Below are 17439 nucleotides of genomic sequence, written 5' to 3'. Positions count from 1 at the left end.
GCTGGGGCCCAGGTGGGGTGGGCTGCGGGTGTCACAGCTCGGTTTGCAGGCTGGGACTTGCTTCTGGGGACAGGAAGCCCTGCAGGAAGCCCCGGGGTATGGGGGTGGGGAGGCAGGTTTGAGCTGTGAGCGTCAGAGACTTGGAGCCAGTGAATATGTCTGAGACGGTCGTCAGTGCAGATTGTCCTTGCCAAGTGGAGCTTCAGCACTTAAATGCCTTGGAGGAGGTCAGGCCAAGGAGGGGCTATGACTGTGTCCTTGGTGATCTGTATCTCTGGATGTGTGTATGAGTTCCCCCAGAGCGTGGACCTGTGCTGTGGGCATGCACACGCATACCTCGGAGCACCCAACCCCCTCAGCGCATTCACCCACACGTGCTGTGGGGCTGGCCCTGGGCTGGTGCTGGGAGTGCAGAAACCAGCACAGGTGTGGAGTGTGGAGTTTGGGGTTGTGTTGAGGTCCCACCTGTGTATGACTGGTGGGTACCTCCTAGCAGGAGACAGCTTGGGAAGGCCCTCCCTGGGACATTTAAGGGGTGCTGGGGAGGAGGCGATGTCCCAGGGAGACCAGGATAGACCCCCCTCACTTGCACAGGCTGCCAGCTCCCCACCACCGCGAGCTGCTCTGCCCGCCCCTGAGGAGGTTGGTCGGGCGGGAGGGGCCCTGATGGGGCTGGTCTGTTCCAGGTCTTCAAGCTGCATACCAAACTGGGGAAGCCCATCCCCACCATAGACCCTGCGCCGGCCGACCCCGGCTTGGCCCAGGCCCCCAGCACCAGCCAGCCGGCCTCCATCCCCGTCACCGTCACCGCAGAGAGCGCCCCTGCAGCCTCAGCCAAGCCCGCGGCCCCTGCCAGCCCCAGCGTGTGTGCCCCGAGCAGGCCACCACCGCCCAGGAGACCGGCCACCTCGAAGGCCTCGCGTGTGGGTACGGCTCTGCGCCTCACAGCCACCCCAGGCGAGCCTGAGCTTCAGAGACTGGCCTTCCGGTTCACTGTGTGCCATAGCTTCTGGGGAGGCAGGACCTCTGATGGTTCTCTGCCGGATTCCGGCTGGGCGGTGCCTCCTGGCGCCTTTGGTCCACCTGGGGAAGTGTGGGCAGTGAGATGGCAGCTTCCATTTCCTCTCCTGGAGCTTGGGACCCAGCGAGTGCTGCTCACACTCGCGAGCCCCGCCCTGGGCCTGGAGCAGCCCCTCGATGGCCCTGGTCCATGTGCTGGATGCAGCCCCCTCCCCCCAGGTGCTCTGATCACTTAGGTGGGCACCGGGAGGTTAAGGCGGGCTCCTCGCAACCCCACCTCCCCTCAGGTGTGCATCCCCCGCATCTGTCGCTGTGACCGAGGCCCTGTGTGGCGTGGGTACATAGGCTTCCGTGTCAGGAGCTCCACTGATGGCGTCATGTGCAGGGCCTGACTCTCCCTCTATGAGGCCTTAGATTTCTCATCAGTCCCACTTTACAGATGGAAGAACTGAGGTGTGGCAAAGCATTTGGCCCCGGGCCGCCTGGTGAGCAGTGGAGGTGGGGTTCTACCCCAGTGTGGGACAGTCTCTGCTCTCTACCACCACATTGAGGGATGGGGGGCTATTTTATTTTGAGCCTCAGCAGGACTGAGGTTTGAACAGTCATGTGATAGTGAAGATATAAAGCAGTTTTGGTGACAAAGAAATGTCTCCCTGGACTTCCCTAGTAGCTCAGTGGTAAATAACCTGCCACTTTACAATGCTGGAGACATGGGTTCAATCCCTGGTCCAGGAAGATCCCACCTGCCACAGGACAACTAAGCCTGTGAGCCACAACTACTGAGCCAGCGCTCCAGAGCCTGTACTCTGCAACAGGAGAGGACACCACAGTGAAAAACCCACGCACCACAGCAGAGTAGCCCCGACTCTCTGCAACTAAAGAAAAGCATTGGCAGCAACAAAGACCCAGTGCAGCCATAAATAAATTAATTATTTTAAAAAACACATTATTAAAAAAAAGTCTCTCTTCTGGCGCTCAGTGAACCAAGGTCAGTGAATGTGACCCTGGTCCACCTGGTGTCCACTGTTGGCTAAGGGCTGCAGACTGCACAGTTGAGGGGGGTGTCCTCAGTGAGAGGCCTACAACCCGGGCCTCCCTGTGGACCCGTCCGCCTGGGCACAAAACGCCATGAGGGCCCCGCTCTCCAGCTGTGACCCGAGCTGGTGGGTGAGGTTCTCACAGGACCACAGACCCCACAGGCTGACGTCACGAGGGGATGAGAGGGACGGCGGGGGACCTGGTGGCCTTGTGTTGTACCCTTCCAGCTGGTGGGCCAGGAGCTGGCCATGGTTTCTGGCTGGAGCAAGCTACAAGTCATGAAGTTCTTCCCTCCAGGGCCTCCTGCGCTGCCAGCAACTGACTGCAGAGCCCCCCACGGGAAACCAGCAACCCCCAGATCAGAGCGGCCTGGGGAGCCGTCCGCCCGTGGAGGCTCTACAGAAGCTTCTGGAAGCAGCTGTGAGGGGCAGCCGGTGGGCCCAGGCTACGTGGAGAAGGTAAGACCTGGACGACCATCGCGCGCCTGGCCAGGCCTGGTGGGGCCATGTCTCGAGACTCGCACACCCGCCTGGGCAAATAACCCCGTGAGCTAGCATCACTGGGACCTCACTGGGAGCCCTGGGTGTGGGGCTTCAGATCCTGGAAGGAGGTCTGAGATAGGCGGAGGTGTCTCCTGCTCCCGGGCAGCCCCAGTTCCTACAGGAAGGAAGGTGGCAGGAGGGATCTGTGCTCTGGAAACCCACAGGCATGTGACCCTTGGGCACTGGAGCCCACGTGCCCCCCAGGTACTTGCCCGGACACCCAGTTCCTTGTGGAGCTCGGGTTCTGAGCCCTCTGCCCCCATGCCCACAGTCCCTGCCTCTCGGCACGTGCATGTTGGCACTTTTTCTGTGCTGGAGTTCAGGCTCTTGTTGAATCCACTCAGCATTTCAGTTTTGTGCCCTGAAAAACAGCCACACCAGGCAGGCTTCCTGGTGGCAGCCCCAGGAAGGGGTGGGGTTGGGGCAGGGAAGGAGGATGGGTTGACGGTGGCAGAGGTGGTGGCAAGAAGGGCCAGGTTGGCAGGGTGCGCTGCTGAAGGTCACTCCTCTGAAAGCATTAACCACAGGGCAGACAGGAAGCCAGTGCCTGGCCTGGAAGGCCCTGGGGGAGGAGGCTCCTGTTAGAGCCCAGACCCGCAGCGTGGGGGGGCGTGGGGGTTGCAGGTGGTGCTCAGCGGAGCCTTGTGTCTCAGGTGTGCAACGAGGAGGGCCGGGTGATCCGCTTCCACTGCAAGCTGTGTGAGTGCAGCTTCAATGACCCCAACGCCAGGGACATGCACGTGCGGGGACGGCGGCACCGGCTGCAGTACAAGGTGCGCCCTGAAGGGCCAGGGGGGCATCTGTGCTCTGGACACCCTGGCCCACGTCTCAGAACTCACCCTGTGCCTCTGTGAGCCTGAGTCCCTGGGCCCTTCAGCACCACGGGCTCAACCAGAGGGGCCCTCAGTTGCCATGACGAGGCCTCCCTGCCCCTGGTTTGCCAGGGCATGCGTGCACACAAGTGTGTTTAGACACACGTGACCCTGAGTGCGTGTGTGCACAGCACAGGCTATGACCCTCATGAGAGACAGTGGCTTCTGGGCATTTTTCTCTTTTAAGCAGCCTGTTGAGATATCACTCACACACCAAGCAGCTGGCACATGTGAAGTGGCTTTAACTGCATTCACAAATGTGTACATTCAGCCAGCAGCTCCATCTGATTCCGGAACAGTCCATCAGGAGCCCCAGTCCCTATTGTCAGTCATTCCCCCACCCTCTCCCCAGCCCTTGACAACAGGAACCCACTCTCTGTGTCTGTGGATCGGCCTGCTCCGCACATTTCCCGTCAGTGGAACCACACCCTGTGTGTCTTTCTGTGTTTGCTTCTCTCACTGAGTGTCATGTTCTCAGGATCCGTCCACGTGGTAGCGAGTGCCAGGTCTTCTCTCCTTTCTGTGGTTGAGCGATGCTCCGTGTGTGGAGGGACCACATTGGGTGTGTTTCGCCACTGAATCACACTTGTGTTGTTTCCACCGGTGATTAATCCTTAGACAACACCACGCTGTCTGAGTGAGGAAATTAAGTGCTAAAAGTGAAGCCCAGCGAGTGAGTTAACAATTCTATTTACAGTACACATTGGATCTCACACAAACGATATTTTCTGAATTACTCTGTTTGGGACGAGCATGGTCAGTCCTCTGAGAACAGCATGACCACTGGTGGCAGTTGCCTCAAGGTGTCTTAGCACCTTCTTCCTCTGGCTCCTCCGTTAGACATCCGGATGGTTCGCTCAGTGTCACGTCTGCAGCTCTTTGAGTCAGCCATGGTTTTGTCCTCATGGTTTTCTGCCGTGGCCTTTGGGGGACGAGGAGTGTTGAGACTTCGGGACTGAAGCTCACTGTTGTCTAAATCCAGTGGAAGGGTGTTGTCAGACGGGTGTCCCCTGGGCCCTGAGTTCCCCCCCTCCCAGCATTCTCATCTGAATGAAGTTCCCCGAACTTTGCAGAAAAAAGTGAACCCCGACCTCCCGATCGCAGACAAGCCCAGCACACGGGTGCGCAAGCTCGTGGAGGAGACACTGCGGAGGCAGCGGCAGCTGACCAAGAGGCGGCTGGGGGAGCTGCGGCGCTGGCACAACGAGACGAGGTGCAGCCTCAGGGCCCTGCGCGGTGGGAGGGCTCCCTACAGGCTCCCCAGGGCTCCAAGGGGACCACCTCACAGTCCAGCCGCCCCTCAGGGCCCCGAGTCCCTCTCGTCCCACAGGCGCTACGACTTGTGCAGGAGGCGGCTGGAAGAGGGGCCACCCGTCCCGGACGCACACTCAGGACGCCCGCTGCCTGACCAGCACCTGCCTGCCCTCAGGAGTCGTCCAGGGGCACCCACAGCCAAGCCTCTGGTGGGTGGTGGTCGAATGCCTCGGAGTGGGGGAGGCTGAAGGGACCTGAGGGCCTCACTGCCAGCCACAGGTGTCCCTCAGAGCTTCCTGAGGCCCCAGTGGTCACATCCCTTGGAAGCACTGAGGCGTCTGACTGTCCATCCATAGGGATTGGGCGGGTTGGGGGGAAACCAAGGAGGGCGCCCTGCTGAAGGAGCGGCCCCAGCTGCCTCCGGAGCCTCTGGCTCTGAAATTCAAGAGTATTCTCCAGGGAGCCCAGTGGCCTCCCACTCGGCCCAAGCTCCCCACAGCTATGGGGCTGAGGTCCTCCTTGTTCCACCTCTCCCTGGGCCCTGTCACTCCTCTGCCTGGCTCTCCAGCCACCACTTGCCTGTCACACCAGCCAGGCTCCAAGGGCCCCCACGGCTCCCGAGTGACCGGGACCTCTCAGCCTGCCTGTGACAAGACACACGCACCTCTCTCCACAGCCCACAAGGCGGCCGGAGTCCAGCGACGACCGGCATGTCATGTGTAAGCACGCGGCCATCTACCCGACAGAGGAGGAGCTCCTGGCCGTCCAGAAGGCCGTCTCCCATGCAGAGCGTGCCCTCAAGCTGGTGTCTGACACGCTGGCTGAGGAGGACTCTGCCAGCCCGGAGCCCGAGGGCGGGGACCACAGGTGATGGACGGCGCCCTCCTGTCCAGGGGCCCAGAGGCTGCTGACCCCTGGCTGGGTGGGCAGGGGTCAGGGTCCGGACAGGAAGTGGCAGCTCCAGTGCCAGGAGGCTTGGAGTCTTTGGGGCCTGGGCTTTCCAGCCCCCTTCAGATATCTCCCCAGGAGGCTAGGAGCTAGGAGCTAGCCAGGAGGCTGGGAGATCAAAGGGGGTTATAGTACCCCCAGCCAAGGAGAGTGATTGTTCTCACACTTCCTGTAGAAGGTGTGTCTAGAAATGTGGTTTGCAGAGGATTAGCGCCTCTGTGTGCTCACCTGTGACACAGAGACCAGCGCGAGAGGTGCCGCCAAGCACTGAGCATGCGTGTGAATCATCTTTCCAGCTGCCCGACTGTCAGAAGACGGAAAGTCCCGGCACCTCGTAGTGAATCATTGCACAGTTTAGAGAATCCCAGAGGACTTAGCTTTTCCAGGTCCCTCATCTCTGGGTGGCTTCCTTTTCATTTACCTTTTTTTTTTTTTTTTTTTTTTTTCTGGTTGTGCCACATGGCTTGCAAAATCTTAGTTCCCCGACCAGGGATTGAACCTGGACCTTCAGCAGTGAGCACACACAGTTCTAACCACTGGACCTCCCTCATTTACTATTTTAAGATGTTTTTTTTGATGGTAAAATACTCGTAACAGGAAATTGGCCATTGCGGGCATATTCGCAAGGTTGTACGGCCATCACCGCTGTCTGTTTCCAGAACTTTTTAATCATCTGAAACAGAAATCCATGCCGTAAAATTCCCCAGCTCCCGGCACCCACCTTTCCACGCCCCATGTCCATGGCGTGGCCTGTTCTGGACATTTCCTGTCCATGGAATCGTGCAGCATTTGTGTCAGGCTGATTCCAGTCAGTAGCTTCTTTGTGCCTGAGTGTTTGCTCTCCGAGAAGAAGAACATGAGAGCCATGCGTGAGTCACCAGGTGTCATAGCCGAATGCACTCGTCCCTCAGTGTGAACACGGGCACCGCCCGCTCCCCCCCAACTCCGGTGAGGAAGCTCACTGCCTGGAAGTGGAAGCAGGCACGGCCCCAGACAGGGCAGCCTTCCCTCAACCTCCGCCCCCGTGTCTCCTGAAGGAGAAGGGCCCTCACTTAGTGCTTCGTGGCTTCCCTCCCCGTTTTCTCCCCATTCTCAGGTTTTGTTTTTGATAGTCTAACTTTTCATTTTGAAATGATTATGGACTCAACACAAACATAGTAAGGAGAGGACCCTCCCCCCTCCCCCAGCTTCCACAGCGTGGACGCACAGGTGTCAAGGCCGGGCGTCCACACAGGCACCTCAGGGAGGCCCAGGCCCCGCCCAGGCCTCCCCGGTGCTGGACCACTTGTCCCCTGAGTAGATGCCCCACTGCAGTGAGGACACGGGGCCTCCACCAGCACAGGAGCCCCACTGCCCCCACACTTCCATAACCCCCCAAACCCAGCTTGAAAGCGAAACCGATTGCACTTTTTTAAAGCCTTCATATAACATTGATGTCATGTTACATGTTCTGTCCTTAAATTATTTTTCTTTCTTTGTTGTTTGTTTATTTTTATTTTTTGTCTTTTTCATTTTTTTTACATTATTTTTCAAAAACATAGAAGTGTTGGTGGCTTTTTGTCCTCACAACTTTTTTTTTCCTTCGTCGCACTGAGCTTTGTGGGATGTTTGTTCCCTGACCAGGGATTGAACCCAGAGCCCTCGGTAGTGAGAGCGTGGAGTCCTAACCACTGGACTGCCAGGGAATTCCCTTTCTCACTCTTGTTTGTGGCTTTTTTCTCTGTGGAAATGTGTGTGTGTGTGTTTGTAATAGGAACATGGTAAACTGTCCTATGGATGTTGCATTATTTACTTAACTGTCATAAAGAGCGCATTAGTGTTGGTTTTTCTTTTTCACTTTTATTATGGAAATTCTCTAACACACACAAAAGATGACCATACCTAAACCGAGGGTGACTCACTTGCTCTCTCCCCATCTCCCGCCTTGCCCACAGTGGTTAAAGGAAATCCTGTCCGACACCCTACTGGGCACCAGCCCACAGCTGGAGTATGTCAGAGCATCAGTGCACATCTCTAAACAAGACTTTTCCATTTAACAAAACCAGAATGCCATGATCATCCTCAAAGAAAAATGAACAATAATTCTTTAGCAACACCAAATATCCAGTCAGTGCTGCAGCGTCCAGTTGTCCCATAGATAACAATAATTCAGCCTTTTAGGAGGTTTTTTTGTTTTGCAGTTTGTGTTGAATCAGGGTCCCGATTAATTGACAAGCGGGTTCCCACCTTTCTGCTCTGCCTTCCCCCAAAGGGTCTGCTCCTTGTCCTGTAGACATTCCAGGCATGGCTGGGTCCCCCCAGACCATCCCAGGCTCCAGCACTGGTGGTCTGGAGACAGATCACAACGACACCCACAGGCATCGCAGAGCAAGGTTATCGCATGTCCTGAGACATGACGCAAAGCAAAGTGGTAGTCGGGAAGTGGTCGGAGCGGGTGGCAGCTTCTGAGGAGGTGACCGTGTGTGTGTGTGTGTGAGAGAGAGAGAGACAGCGTGGAGAGGTCCACCACGGCGTGGGGGCACCCCAGGCAATGGTCCGGGTGGGCGAGCCTCGTGGGGAGGGAGTGGAAGGACAGGGTGGTGGTGTAGCAGCCAGGGGTCAGGGTGGGTGCCCCAGGAAGAAGCTGGGGTGTCCCCAGCCTGCAGCAGGGCAGCAGTAGGAGGGTGACTGCCAGGCCACTGCGGCCATGGGGGTCACCTGCAGAAAGTGGCCAGGACAGTGGTGGGCGGGCGAGGGCAGACTTGGGGGCAGGGGAGGTGGGACTAGATGTGCAGGCTGGAGGGGAGGACAGGCAGGGAGCTGCCGGCCTGGCCTCCTCAAAGGAGTCCAGGTTGGGGTGACGTGGCCACAGAGACAGCTCAGAAGCCGGGGGCCGACGAGGCTGGCTGGGGTCAAGCAACCTCCCTGCCCCCACCCCCAGCATGCAGTTTACCAGCAGAGGGTGCCAGCTGCCAGCCCCGCTGAGCAGCATAGGTTCCCATCCTCAGGTCCCAGAACGCTCCCTGTTCTCCCAGTTCTCCCAGTGTCTCTTGGATCAGGCGCCTCTGGGAAGGGCCATGCTCCCACTTCACAGATGAAGACATGGAGGCGCAGGCACCTGGCAAGGAAACCCATGCCCCTGGGTCAGGAGTGGGGGTCCTTCCTCCCTTCCCCCTGCTCACTGGTCCGTGGGTTTGTCTCAGCAGCCGCCCCAGCCCCTCAGCCCGGATCCTGAAAGGCGTGATGCGGGTCGGCCTCCTGGCGAAGGGGCTACTCCTGCGGGGAGACCGGGCGGTACAGCTGATCCTGCTCTGCTCCCAGAAGCCCACCCACGCCCTGCAGCGCAGAGTCGCCGAGCAGCTGCCCCTTCAGCTCCCGGTGAGGTGCCCGGCCGCGCTGTCTGGGGTCTGCCTGGGTGAGACACTGTCCGGTCTGCTTTTAGAAACAGGCACAGGGATCCACTGGTGGAACTTGAGGGTTTCTTTATCAGGGGGGTTCACAGTAGGGCTTGAAACAGTCTAAGATCTGGCTCATGAGGACGGTCACTTCTGTCACACCCACACAGAGCCCAGCCAGCTGGCATGAGAACGATCTGCAGGGAAAGCACTAGGGAGGCGCAGGACTGGAGGCTTGGCTGGACTTTCTCTTCCAGCATGGTTCCCATTGTTGTCATAGAGCTTTTCTCACCCGAGATAATAACTTAGAGAAGAGCGAGAGCACGTCATGATGTTAATTGATCATCTTCAGTTCAAATGATCACTTCCCAGGGTGCTTTCTCCTTCCTGTCTGCCACCCTTCCCAAGGGGACTCAGCTTCGTCCCTCCTAGGTCCTTCTCTAGGGCTCCCAGTCTGGTACAGAGAAGGCTGAGTTCTGATGTATCTTCTGTAGAGCAATTCAAGCCTGGTGCCAGGTAGGGAGCACTCAGGGAGAGCAGGGTCCACTGCAGACAGGACCATGGGAGGTGTGAGTCTCAACAAAAGACGGAGTAGGTGAGCTGAGAGATGAGGAGAAGCCTTGACAGATGGGGGCGGGCAAAGTTCCCCATAGAGGAACGGGAACCTGCAGAGGCCAAGAGGCAGGAGGCCCACGGAGAGGAGAGCCTGAGTGGATGAGGGCCTAGATCAAGCCAGGCCTGAAGGCCATGTGAGTGCTAAGTTACTAGTTGTCTCCGACTCTGTGCAACCCTATCAACTATATAGCCCACCAGGCTCCTCTGTCCATGGAATTCTCCAAGCAAGAATACTGGAGTGGGTTGCCACGCCCTCCTCCAGAAGATCTTCCTGACCCAGGGATCAAATCCGTGTCTCTTGTCTCCTGCGCTGGCAGGCAGATTCTTTACCACTAGTGCCACCTGGGAAGGCCGTGTGGGGAAGTATGACTGCCTCCTCAGGGAAATGTGGAGACTGGAGGACTTTAAGCAGGGGAGTAACATATTCCAACTTCACCAGTTTAATCACTCATTTTTCCTGAACACCCCACGACATAGCAGTTTTTTGCTAAATACAAAGATGGCTCAGATGCAGGCCCTGTCCTCCAGAATCTGGCAGCCCAGGGCCATGAAAATGGATGAGGCCGGAGGGAAGATAGCAGAGGCCATGGGAGAGCTGGTGGTGCCTGGCCCCCAGAGATGTAGACAGACCTCTTAGCTGTCACCTGGCCAAGTGACTCAGGAACTCCAGAGCAACATGAGGGACACAGTAAACTGTCTCCAGGCACCGGGTCACTGCACCAAACCCACCTTCATTGTGCCGTCTCCCTGGGGGCAGCAGTCGGAGTTCTAACGGCCATGAGCGAGGGTCCCTGCTCCCGAAGCTCCCCCTGTGAGAGACTGACTGGAACGAGGTCTGGAAAGGAGGGGGCCAGCTGAGAGGGCGGGGCTGCCTAGAGCCTCTGCTTGCAGAGGACTGACCCTCTGGGCAGCCCCGGGTGAGGGGGCTGGGGCTGGCGGGGTCATAAGGGTGCCTGTGTTGGGGCGAGACTAAACCCTGGGCCCCGCGGCAGGTGTGGGGTAGGGACCAGAGCCGAGGGGCCTCAGACCTTGCCTGGAGGCACCCCCCGTCCTGCATTCCGAGAGACCATCGTCTGCCCTCATCCTCCCAAGGGCGGCCTGGTAGGCCAGCTGAAGGACTGTGTGGTTCTCACGGAATAATTGTGGATCTGTCAGGCCGCACCCCACACTCAAGTGTAGGGAGCCTCGCTCTTTCTTGTGGCTGGAGGGCGTCCTGTTGCCACATGTCCATAGCTGGCTGGGTCCTCCCGTGTAGTTGGACATTTAGGTTTTGTCCAGGGTTCCGGGTCACCAGCGAAGCTGCAGAGAGTGAATAAGCTTGTACACACACTGCTCCACACGCGTGGGAGCACCTCCTGGGGCAGAGTCTCTGGGTCCAAGGCACGAGCCTGGATGCTCCTGGTGAGTGTCGCCAGGTCAGCCTCCACCAGCAGTTTAGAGATGCACGGATCTGCCGGCCGGGGGCTTCCCTGGTGGCTCAGGTGGTAAAGAATCTGCCTGCAATGCAGGAGACTCAGGTTCGATCCCTGGGTCCAGAAGATCCCCTGGAGAAGGACATGGCAACCCACTCCAGTATTCTTGCCTGGGGAATCCCATGGACAGTGGAGCCTGGCGAGCTACAGTCCGTGGGGTTACAAAGAGTTGGACACGACTGAAGTGACTAAGCACGCACACGCCAGCCCAGCTGCTCCTCAGACTCCTCAAATTTTGCCCTTCTTACAGGTGGCCATGGCATGCCATTCTAGTTTTAATGTGAGTCTTCCTTACCGTGGGGCTCTTTTTTTTGTCATTGTGTGAAAAGGGTCACTTTGGTTTCTTTCTCTGCAAACATCACTGCCAGTTTTGTTGTTGGGTTGCTGATCTGGTTGTTACTGAGCTCCAGGTGTTTTTTACATATGAAGGCACCTTGGTATTTCTACATCTGCACTTCTGGAGGGCAAGGCCGTGTCTCGGTCCCTAGGAGGTTCCAAAAGGCGTGGGGCTGGGCACGCAGCCGTGTCCCACCTCTCAGGTGGAGTCCTGAGGCCTCGTGTTGTATGTGCGCCTTGCAGGTGGTAACAGACGACAAGTACGAGGTCTCTTCTGACCCAGACGCCAGCATTGTCATCTCCTCCTGCGAGGAGCCCCGGATACAGGTCGCTGTGTCCATCACCTCGCCCCTAATGCGGGAGGACCCCTCCGCAGACCGAGGTCGGCCGGGCCCTTCTGTTCATTCAGCCCCCTCTTCCCACATACCTGGCAGCCTAGGGCAGCACCCACTTCTGCTCTGGTTTAGGGGAAGGGGCGCCACCACCGCCTTCCCGTGCTTCTGTCAAGCCTCGATGCCCTGGTCAGATAAGGGCCAGGCTTTGGGGTAGCGGAGGAAGGCAGGAGGAGAGCTGGGACAAGTATCAAGTGGCTCAGAACTGGCTGTGGCAGGCGTGCTCGGGGCCCTTCCCCCTGAGCCTTCAGGCTATGTGGGCACCTGTTCCCCGCCCCAAGGAGACCCAGTGTGCCGGGTCCCCCAGCCAAGCAGGGGCCCTGGGGACCTGAGACACACGGGCACTGCTGCCTGGGCAAGTGGGAGGAGTGCAGGCCAAGGCCAGAGGGCAGCCAACACGGAGGGCGTGGGCCAGGCCGGAGGGCACCCCGAGTCTCATGCCCAGGCGTGGGGAACCCCTGGGACAGCCCCTGGGACAGCCCCTGGGACAGCCCCTGGGACAGCCCCTGGGACCCTTTCCCAAACTCCAGCTTTTCTCAGACCCCCTTCCTGATCGTCGCCTTGACTAAGGGCCACGAACCACTGCTGCTTTCTCTGATTCAACTCCTTTTTGGCTCTTCCATTTTTAAAGAAGAGAGCCTTTGAACTGTGAGTGGAAAGCCATTATCAGTTGTCATAAGGGGAGTGCCACGTGTCATCTGAAAGTAGACGCAGTGGGAAGAAACAGTGATGCCTGCCCGTCGACCCCAGCTTCAGGCCTGCTTCAGCTCGCTCCCCTGCCAACAAGGGGGGACTGGGAATGTTGGGGAGGGGCGGGCTGGAGGGGTCCAGAGAGCAGGAAGCCCCTCTGCAGGCACCCTGGACCCCCAAAGCTGCTCCTCACTGGGGTCCGCACCCTGCCAGCTGCTGCTGGGTGGGAGGGGCTGGCGTTCAGCTGTTTCTGTGCTGGCTCTCAGCCCCCAGGATCTGATCCAGGCCTGGGGGGCTGGGGGGAGAGCAGTGCTCCCTCCTGAGACCTGAACACCAGGGCCTCATGGGATGAGGGGAGGAGAATCTTCCTAAAGCAAGCAGAAGGAAGAAAAAATGGATATTTCCCCCAACATGGGGCCCTGGTCATCTGTGATGGCATGTGCTCAAACTTGACCCTAATCACACACGCACATGGAAGTTTCTGGAAATCCAGCTTCATTCCTAGTTTTCCACCTGAACGTGGACCTCTTGGGGGAAAGGGACCACAGAGCCTCGGAGAGGGATGGGATTTCAAGAGGGGAGCTCTGTGTCCCAGTGGCAGTGTCTGGAGGCAGGGCCAGCGAGCTGAGCTGCACGTCTTCATGATGAACGGATGAACGCAGTGAGGCCCAGGGACCTGAGGGCCCAGGAAGGGGTGGCCGGCCTACCTGCCCTTCTCTTCCAGAAGGAACCGAGGTACCTCCGCAGGACCCAGGAGATGTCCTGAGCCCAGAGAAGTGCCTGCAGGCACTGGCTGCTCTCCGCCACGCCAAGTGGTTCCAGGTTAGCAGCAGGCTGGCTCCCAGGAGAGGCCAGGGGCTGACATGGGTGGGGTGGCTCTGTGTCCTCGCACCACGCTCACCATCATAATGGAGGTCACTTCTTGGCCAACTGGGTTGGGAGCTTGAGAGGGGTGACCACCGCTCTGGCTCCGTTGGCTGGCACTAGGGCTTAGACTGGGCCATTTGGGAGTGGAATCTGCTTCCGGTTGCCTCCCACAGCCCAGGAGGCTGGCCTGATCCCACTGGGGTCCCTCAATGCCTCCACTGCCAGCATGGGACCGCCAGCCAGGCTCACTGCCATGGCTCAGTCTCACTCCCTTAGCCCCATGCATAGCTCCCTGTCCCACCCAAGCCATGTGCTCAGAGCTTCCTGGGGCTTCCCATGTGCTTCTTCACCCAAAGGCAAGAGCCAGCGGCCTGCAGCCCTGTGTGATCGTCATCAGGGTCTTCCGGGACCTCTGCCAGCGCGTGCCCACCTGGGGGGCCCTGCCGGACTGGGTAAGACAGCACCAAGGGGCCAGCCTTGCTTTAGGAAGCCCCCAAACCCTGCCAGGCCACAGCCCTGTTAGGCTGAGCCTTGTATCCTTGTCCAGTGTCCAGCTTTCTGAGAAAAGGCTGGTGTTGGTCTGAGTCCCAGGGGGAGGCTTGCCACAGGACACGGCCTCATTTAACTGTATTATCTTATACCCACAACCTTGCAGGCAGAACCAGGAAGCATGTAAATTCAAGGGCACCCCAGCAAAAGCTGGGCTGTTTGCCTAGACCTGCAGGCACTGGTGCAGAGGCCCTGGTGAGGGCAAGAATCCGGTGCCTGTCCTGGCTCCACTTTGACCTCTAGGCCTGGGGCAGACCTACCTCCTCTGAAGGAGAGAATCCAGTGGTCCTGACATGGCCCTTCAGCTGGCCCTGGAGCCCTTCCAGGGGGAGAGGAGAGAGGATGCAAGGGACCCTGGGTACCTCAAACCCCCAAAGTTGCCGCGTGAGACCCCCGCAGACCCCCCACTGGGGCCCCCCCGCCTCGACTTTCAGAGTCTCATCTCTGAGTGTCCCTCTCCCATCACACGCCCACTGACCTCCCCAGTGACCGAGACAACTTGTAGGTTTTTAAGGTTTTCACCTTTGACCTTATCCCTGGGAGTTTGGCCCTGAACTTGGAGGAACGCATGCCTCTTCTTTGCAGCCATCTGTAGCCAGTCCATCAGCTCCCATGCCCATAGGCAGGCTCCTGGACATTCCCCACACCCCAACACAGGCTGCCCTTGGCCTTACTCAGGGGGGCCATCTCCAAAACCAGGGGCTCTGGTGCCCCCCAGACCTTGGCTTCCTGCCTGTGGTCTGAGGAGACGTCCACTCTCAGCTCCACCCCAGGTGGGTGGCACAGCAGCTGTCCCGTGCTGAGTGACCAGAGAGGTTCACTCAGATGTTTGCGGAGGGGGGCGGGGAGAGCGGGTCGTGCATTTCTTGGAGCCGGTTTCCCTTTAAGTGTAGACACGCCCCCACGACAGCTCACACCCCCAACCCTGTCCCAGGGCCCTCCAGGCAGGTGGCTCCTGGAGGAAGAAACTGCCTGAACTAGGCCCCAGGATCCTGTGACCCTCAGAGGCCCTCAGGTCACAGAGAACGAATCTCTGAACCCACGTGACACTACTTTGCCACATTACCATTGATGAGCTTTTGCTAATGAGGAAGCTGAAAAGGGAGGGTGATGAAACCCGCCCATGGCCACGCCAGGGCAGTGAGATCCGGTGACCCCCTGGGTAGGTGGCTGGGTGGGCCTGAGGGGGCACTGGGCGGGAGCCTCCGGTCCCGTATCCCCTGGAGACCTGGCTGCCCGCACAACCACTGTCCCCTCAAAGGCCCGGGTCTCCTTTTCTGTCCCGGCCCAGGCCATGGAGCTGCTGGTGGAGAAGGCCCTGAGCAGCACCAAGGGGCCCCTGAGCCCCGGGGATGCTGTGCGCCGAGTCCTGGAGTGCGTGGCCTCGGGGACACTCCTCACAGGTCAGTCCCCGTTGGCCAACAGCTCAGACCCTAGAGCACTTGGCAGACACCAAGGGCCATGGGGGAGCGGGGCAGGTGGACAGAGGAGCCTCTTAGGAACACTCGAGCACCCCATCCAGCCTAGGCAGGACAGCGGACACAGACACGCATGTGCGTGTCACTCACCCAAGGGAGCCCTGAGGAGGCGTGGACGGGTGGAAGGAGAGGCGGGTACAGGCTGGAGGGGGTTCCACCGGATCCTCTGATGCCACATCCATCCTTCCTGGGGAGCCAGGGATAGCCCGGGGGCTGCTTCCGAAGGAAACGACAGGAGGTCCATGGTGGTCCGGGCACGGAAGTGTTCACGGTGTCCTGAGCGGTAGCGGCAGGAAGAGACCAGGCGGGCAGCCCACGTGACGTGGTAGATGCAGTCGGTGTTCTCCAGTTGTTTTGGTGACTTGGATGATAGCGTGTTTCATGGAAGAAGAGTGTGATACATGGGCCTGTGGTGTGAGCCTTTTATGTAACTGCACACTCGCCCACGCGTGTGCACACGTGCCACACACACACACAGGCTGCGAGGAGCTCTGCTGAATGCGTGTGGGGCCGGAGGGGGACTGGCGGGGAGAGGCCCAGTTGTGGTCCGTGGGCCCCTGGGGATCCAGGCGCAGACTTCCAACATGGCAGAGCCGTGGTGGCAGCCTTCACAAGGGTGCATCTGCTTCTCTGCCGCTCCCACTGACCCCCCCTCATCCAGATGGGCCCGGGCTCCAGGATCCCTGTGAGAGAGACCAGATGGATGCCCTTGGCTCCATGACCCTCCAGGAACGAGAAGACATCACGGCCAGCGCCCAGGTAGGAGGCCAGCCCGACTTGGGCCCACGTGAGCCGGCTGCAGGCAGCCGGGCTCCCAGCCCCTGTGCACATCTCTGCTGCATCCCAGGAAGCGGTCTGGGCCCGCTTCCCATCCTCTTCCCTGCAGAATCAGGTGGCCTGTGGGTGACAGGACTGCTTCCAGGGGCAGGGCCAGCCCAGCCCAGAACCGAGGCCATGATGAGGTGCAAACTTGGGGCCTCATCGTCCTGGGGGTACCCCAAGGCCCCAGGTCTGCACACACCCAGCCAGGCCTCCTGCTGCGCCTCAACAGCTTCAAGAACCAAAGCATTGCCCACCCCCACCCCCACCCCCACCGCCCCGTCTCTGGCTTCCCTTTCATTTGCAAATTCTATTAATGAGGAAGTCTCTTCAGCAGACTTCACATTGGGCTTGACATCATGAAGGGTCTTAAGTGGAAAGAGTCAAATTGCTGTTAATCAGAGCCCAACTGGGAGAAGCAGGATCCAGGGTCCCCTTAGCAGATGAGGAGGAGCTGAGGTTCCCGGGCTTCCAGGCAGCGTCCTCGGCACCAGCGGGTGTGAACAGCTCCCAGCACAGTTCCTCATGCCCAGAGGTGCTTTGAGCTTTGCCATTGCTGGGAGGGTGTGAGAATGCCTGAGTTCACACAGGCTGTGTGAGGTGGGCCAGCGGGCGCGGGCAGGCCGGTCCTGACAGCTGGTCTGCCCCCAGCACGCCCTGCGCATGTTGGCGTTCCGGCAGATCCACAAGATCCTGGGCATCGACCCGCTGCCTCCCCCCAGAATCAGGCTGGGGGCACGCTTCCGGAAGAGGCCACGGGAGGCAAGCGAGCTGGAGGCCAAGGGGGGCAGCGACCAGAGGAAGCGGCCTCGCCTCCCCAATGGGACCTGACACACTGCCGCTGAGTGGCCACTTCACCCCTGACACCGACAGTCCACGTTTCCCTTTGCAGTAACGTTCTGTAGATTTCTTTAAACACACCTGTGCTTAAACCATTAGTGAACTCTCTTCATCTGGCAATTTGAGCTGTGGGGTTTGGGAGCAGGACCCAAGGCCTGCCTTCACCCTGGGGCAAGAAGGGGCAGCACAACCGTAAACCCTGGCATTTCTTGCTAGCTTTAAAGTCACCCTGTGGCCTGTGGGTTTTTAATGACTTCGTGTGGCTGCGCCCAGCACACGTGGATTTGACATAACATGGGCAAGCCCACTGAGGGCCCCACATCAGGAAGCCTG

General features: G+C 59.0%; 1 protein-coding gene across 4 annotated transcripts in view; it reads left to right on the top strand.

Annotated features, from left to right (window-relative positions):
- The window catches only part of ZFR2 (zinc finger RNA binding protein 2), a 45598-nt gene extending 28394 nt beyond the window's left edge, over positions 1 to 17204 (top strand). The window contains exons 7-19 of one of the 4 annotated variants that reach the window (XM_044947940.2): positions 687 to 927; positions 2356 to 2516; positions 3254 to 3373; positions 4546 to 4685; positions 4803 to 4935; positions 5403 to 5593; positions 8857 to 9031; positions 11715 to 11853; positions 13278 to 13375; positions 13777 to 13872; positions 15261 to 15372; positions 16109 to 16206; positions 16948 to 17204. In XM_044947940.2, coding sequence (XP_044803875.2) covers positions 687 to 927; positions 2356 to 2516; positions 3254 to 3373; positions 4546 to 4685; positions 4803 to 4935; positions 5403 to 5593; positions 8857 to 9031; positions 11715 to 11853; positions 13278 to 13375; positions 13777 to 13872; positions 15261 to 15372; positions 16109 to 16206; positions 16948 to 17097 — 1854 coding nt within the window. In that variant the 3' untranslated portion in view covers positions 17098 to 17204. Of the gene's footprint in view, positions 1 to 686; positions 928 to 2355; positions 2517 to 3253; positions 3374 to 4545; positions 4686 to 4802; positions 4936 to 5402; positions 5594 to 8856; positions 9032 to 11714; positions 11854 to 13277; positions 13376 to 13776; positions 13873 to 15260; positions 15373 to 15646; positions 15974 to 16108; positions 16207 to 16917 lie in introns of those variants that run through there. The other 3 variants (XM_025293203.3, XM_044947939.2, XM_044947941.2) reach the window with 3 other exon arrangements.
- Positions 17205 to 17439: the final 235 nt, after the last annotated feature.

This window comes from Bubalus bubalis, chromosome 9, assembly GCF_019923935.1.
Source record: "Bubalus bubalis isolate 160015118507 breed Murrah chromosome 9, NDDB_SH_1, whole genome shotgun sequence".
Lineage (NCBI taxonomy): Eukaryota > Metazoa > Chordata > Mammalia > Artiodactyla > Bovidae > Bubalus > Bubalus bubalis.
The sequence above is the reverse complement of the archived record's forward strand: the minus strand, read 5'-3'. Positions and strand labels throughout refer to the sequence as shown.